The sequence below is a fragment of the Sapajus apella genome, unplaced genomic scaffold (assembly GCF_009761245.1).
Source record: "Sapajus apella isolate SASKATOON/1434 unplaced genomic scaffold, GSC_monkey_1.0 scaffold147, whole genome shotgun sequence".
In the NCBI taxonomy this organism is placed as follows: Eukaryota; Metazoa; Chordata; class Mammalia; order Primates; family Cebidae; genus Sapajus; species Sapajus apella.
Genome location: NW_022437087.1, coordinates 2758997 through 2764297, shown reverse-complemented (window position 1 = coordinate 2764297; position 5301 = coordinate 2758997). Strand labels below are relative to the sequence as shown.

The 5301-nt window shown below is 41.3% G+C and overlaps 1 protein-coding gene across 1 annotated transcript in view; it reads right to left on the bottom strand.

Annotated features, from left to right (window-relative positions):
- Positions 1–1947, bottom strand: part of TMC3 (transmembrane channel like 3) — a 40499-nt gene extending 38552 nt beyond the window's left edge. The window contains exons 1-2 of the mRNA XM_032264816.1: positions 1607–1947; positions 211–357 (exon numbers count right to left, since the gene is read on the bottom strand). Coding sequence (XP_032120707.1) covers positions 211–357; positions 1607–1881 — 422 coding nt within the window. The 5' untranslated portion in view covers positions 1882–1947. The remainder of the gene's footprint in view (positions 1–210; positions 358–1606) is intronic.
- Between the last annotated feature and the right edge of the window lie 3354 nt (positions 1948–5301).

Below are 5301 nucleotides of genomic sequence, written 5' to 3'. Positions count from 1 at the left end.
CACACACACACACACACACACACACACACACACACACACAGGAACTGGCTTCTGGACCAGCTAGACCCCTCAGATATCTTTGTGACTTTGCTAAGTCAGGTCAAGAGTGACTGAGCCACCTCTCTCTCAGGTCTTTATTCTCATTCCCATGGGCAGGGTTTTGTCAGAAAGCATACATGCAATGATCAGTAATGGCTATTGGGCCCTTACCTCAATGCCCGCAGCTTCTGTCCCATAGTCCAGGGTCTGCAGCGAATGTTTGCCATGAGATCTTTCTGGAACTGTATATTCTGGAAGATTTGTTCCGGATCATTGCTGTCCCCTGTTTCATCAGCACTAAAGCTGTCATCCAAGTTGCTGAATGATCAGGGCATTAAAGAGGAAATCTGATTAGTAGAACTGCTTCCAGCAAAGATCATCTTGCCCTGGGCACAAGTTCTCACTGCTCTAGGGTCGTATGTATGAAATGTGTATGTGTTTGTACGTGTGTGTGTGAAGGGAGGGACCCACAGAGACAGAGAATCTGGCAGTGTCACAGTAGCCTGTTGAAACACACTTATTGGATTCAATTACTTCCACTGGGTCATTAAAAGAGAATGATTTCCCAGCGTGGATGATACTATGAGAAAATGCAAGATGAGACAAGAGGGTACTTGTGTCCTCTTTGATGCTGAATGGCAGCAATTTGGGTAGGAAAAATAATTTCTTTTTCACGCTCAATGAAATAATCAGCTAATATTAGAGGCAGGACTCCTTGTTCCCGAATTCTGAAGGTAACATAAGCATAAATAAAACTTCTGCCACTCAGAAACCCCTCTTCACCCTTTCACTTCAATTCATTTTAAGCCTGAGATAACAGAGGCAGAACCAGGCAAAGCAATTTCTATGAGCAAAAAATTAGCTAAGCAGATTTACACGGACGAGATATTTCAGGGAAGTAGGGAATCTCAAGAGTAATTTCCCAACAGGTAGCAACGTTTACTCCCAGTTACACTTAATATGCTTATCCTAATGCAACATTTTGAGAGGAGATAAGAGGATTCATCTATGACTACTGGAAATAAAAGATTTTCTTTGTTATTCTCTAATTCAGGTTGTTTTTACTCATTTAGAGGAGAATCTTTTTCAGTTTCTCCAAATTAAATGGCAGTTGTACTAGACCTTTATAAATATTTAACAGATTCAAATAACACTCTCATCCACTTCTAACTAAATAAAGCCTGAAGGCTTTTCCAATAAACACTTTATCATAATAGACATATTATCCGTTCTCTTGACACTGCTGATTGAGTGAACATAGAGAAAAGAAGGAAACGGCCAGAAAAGAAGGAAAAGAAGGGTTTGGCCAGCCATAAAGCCAGGTTGGGATGTAAGCTTTTGGATTCTGACCTCCTGGTCAAGAAGCGACCCAAAGAACCATTTCCCTCTATGCCCATTGCTGAAGTTGCCACCCTAATTGTACCACAACCTGGAGAAGTGAGTTTCTGAGTTCATTCCGAAGGACAACTGAGCAGGACAGGGACTTTGTCCCTAGCTCTGGCGACCCATGCGTCCCTTCCTCACATACCTGACTCCTCCGCCCAGCTGATGAATAGGGCCAGCTCACCTGAGCAGCAGAGAGTCCTGGTAGAGGTAGCAGTGGCTGGCATTTCTCCGGATGCCTCTATAGCGCTGGGATGCCTTTGAGGATTTCATGGGAGCTGACCCACTGCTAACGATCAGAAGTGGCCACAGAGCTGGGAATTGGCAGGCAAGGGTCTGCTCCAAGGTTTCTGAACGGAAGCAGTGGAGTTTGCTCTGCCCGCCAGTTCTCAGGAACAAGACTGTGTGCTTGCAGCTGGTGCTCTGAGCAGGGAAGAAACCAGGAGGCCAGTCATGCATATGTAATGTTGAGGTGGCTGCAGCCACACAGATTGGCTGCAGTCTAGGCAGCCAAAGGTTTCGCCTGGTGATGTATGGATCACTTGTTGCAGCGCAAATGATCACATCCGTAACCCCTTACGCCCTGACAGTCCTGGATGGTTTGCAAAACACTTTGCATCTATGACCATGGCTAGTGTTCACAAAACACGAAAGGAGTACAAAAGGCAAGGCTTACTCTCCCCGGTCTTCTACTCTCATCCAAGAGGCTTTGAGACAGTAAGGATCTTGCTTGTGTTCGTACAGTGGGCTTCAGGAGAGGCATAGCCTTCACATTTTATTTTTTCTTATTTTTTTCTCAACTTAGTTTCTATTTTGAAAAAAAGTCAAACCCTCAGAAATGCTGATGGAATAATACCAGGAATATCTGTACACTCTTAACCTAGATTTACCAGTTGCCACATTTTGCCACAATTGCTTTATTTATATCCCCACCCCCCCAACACCATTTGAAAGTAGATTGCAGAAATAATGACACATCAACGCTAAGTCCTTTCAGCAAGATATTAATAATAATCAAATTGACATCACATTTTACCTTTATCATGCATGGTCACATTCTCAGCATGATGACTCTGAGACTGAGGCTTAAAGAAATAAAGAGACTTCTTATAGCATCTGGCAAGAAAGGAAGCATTTGACTGAGATTAGACTCTCACCTCGATATTCTGAAAATAGGTTGCCTTATGTAAAATGGGATGAGTAGCTCATCCTAGTCCTTCAGCAAAGGTCAGCAGCTTCCCCTCCCTTTCCCCAGCCATCGGCAAAATGGCCCGGTTCCTTTGTCACTTGCAGACTCTCACTGTTAGCCATGCATTGGGATTCTCTGCCAAGAACCTCATTCCCAAGTCCAAGACTTGCCCCAGTTTTGCAGTGTGAGCCTCTATTTGCTACTTAACATGAGGAAGGGTTTGGTTGCAGTGAGGTTAATTTCACCTTTGTAGTAACTGAACGTGAAGGTGCAGGACTGAAGTAGACATGACCCTTTCTGTTTAACGTTACCTACTGTGCACTGAAGACTCAACAAATGGGTGAATAGATAACTGAAGTGGACACCAGACAACAGAGCAGAAAGAAAATCCATCTGCAAGTTCAACTGTGGAAGTTCGGAGAGAGACTTCATTCATTTGTCCATTCAGCCCTCCACTAATTCATTAGCAAATAATTGGATGGCTCTTACCATACACTGAACTGGCAAATGTAAGCAAGATCCCTAGCCCAGGGGTTCAGGGATCATCAGGCAAGTGTTCAGACCTAGGGCTGAAAGCATGGGAACGAAGTGGAAGGCTGAGTGCTGAGCTGGCCTTGGGTCAGAGATGGATCCAGGGCCTCTGGGACCAGGTTGTCTGTCTGCCAATTTACTTGAGGCCATTTGGCCTGATGCTCTATCTGGTAACATCAGATAAAATGTGTGCTTACCAAATGGACAAATGCCTTATACAATAGTATTACTGCTAGCCCCACTGGGATTTTTTGCATTCTTTCAGAGATCTTTACTTATCTGAATCATTCCTGAATATTTCAAAGATATTTTTTCATCCTTTTTCTAAAGCCCTCCAGCTTTAAATATTTTGAAATATTTACTCAAAAATTTAAAATATTTTATATTAATCTCAAGTATTTTCAGTGTTTTTGTTTCCTTTTGATGTTATATTGCAGGGAAAGGTAGTAGCAAATCTTGCAGTGCTACAGGGATTTATTAAAACAAATTAGAGGAAAATCAGTCTTCTTTAAAATTTCATATTCAGGTAATTCTCTCTGGCACTATAGGTGAGATAAGCGTCAACCTTAAATAATGAGATTCAGAAAATTAATTCAGAGATTAGGACTAGAGTTTATCTGAACACAGAGTTTGAGGGTAGCCACCCAGGAACCACCAACTCCACACAAATGGGATCAGCATTCCAAAGTGGAGAAGTTAAAGTTTTACTTTAGAGACAGAGAAAGTTTAGCAGGATTACATTTTCTATATGAGACCAGTACATACGTTTCTGTATGAGACCCATACATATGGTTATGGATTGCTGCATTCTAAGGGAGATGACTTTGTCACTCTGTGAGAAGGGCTAGCGATCCGGGTGTGTTGAAGGGCATCTCAGCTCTGATGCCATTCGGCCTTTCTAATTATTTACAGGGAACAAAAGGCAGACGTTGCGGCTGTGTGCCACATGACTCGGGCTGCAAAGCCACATTCCTCTCAAGGCTCAGAATGATTTCAAGTTCCAACAGCATTGTTTAAATTAATTTTAATAATTAAGTAATTTATTGAAACTAAATGAAGACAGGTTGAATACAAGATATTTAACTCTAGTTTTAACATTCAAATCATAAACTATCTGAGATAATTAAATAGGAAATGCAACTTTTGATATGAATCAATTGTCTTAGCTTTTTGCCTAATTTTGAGGAAATGTTTATTTCTAAACATTCTTACTATGAAGTTAATGCATAATCCTCAAGCAAATGGAAATAGGAAAATTAGAAACAGCAAAAACCACCTAGAACAATATTGCTTAATGATATTAACCATGAATCTTTTCAGCTTTTTACAAGGGCATGTTTTTCTTTATATTTATATATTTTGTGACTGTACTGTATATGTGCGCTTCTCTTACCTTTTCCATTGATTTTATACTTAAAGCAATTTCTATGTTTTTAAAAAGTTTTCTGTGGGCATATGTTACCAGTATGCTGTTGAGTGGTATATTCTGTGTAGGATATGAAGCATTTAACTCTGCCCCATTTCCCAAACATCCATTTTGTTCTCCCTCATACCTTTTGTTTGTTTGGTTTTGGTTTTTTGAGACGGAGTCTCACTCTGTGAGTGCAGTGGTGCCATCTTGGCTCACTGCAACCTCTGGCTCCCAGGGTCAAGCAATGCTCCTACCTCAGCCTCCGGAGTAGCTGGGATTACAGGTGTGCGCCACCATGCCCGGCTAATTTTTTTTCTTGTAGTTTTTTAGTAGAGACGGGGTTTCACCATGTTGGCCAGGCTGGTTTCGAACTCCTGATCTCAGGTGATCCACCCGTCTCGACCTCCCAAAGTACTGGGATTACGGGCGTGAATCACTGCAACCAGCCCCTCCCCCACTTTTTTTGGTCATTGATATTTTCTGCTTTTAGCATCATTTCTATAGATTTAGTTTTTCAGAAGTGAAATTATTAGATCAAAAAGGATATTATTTGAGAAAATTCAATGTTGTCGAATGTTGCTCCCTTTACACTTATATTGATTTAATGTGCTTTTATTATTAATGGTAAAATAAGTTTTTAATCAAAAGTTCACATTTGTCTACAGTCTGTTTATGGTTTCCTTGATCTAATTTTTACAAATTCCCTCTAATTACCCCACCCGGCACTCATGTGGGCAATGTGTTCAAG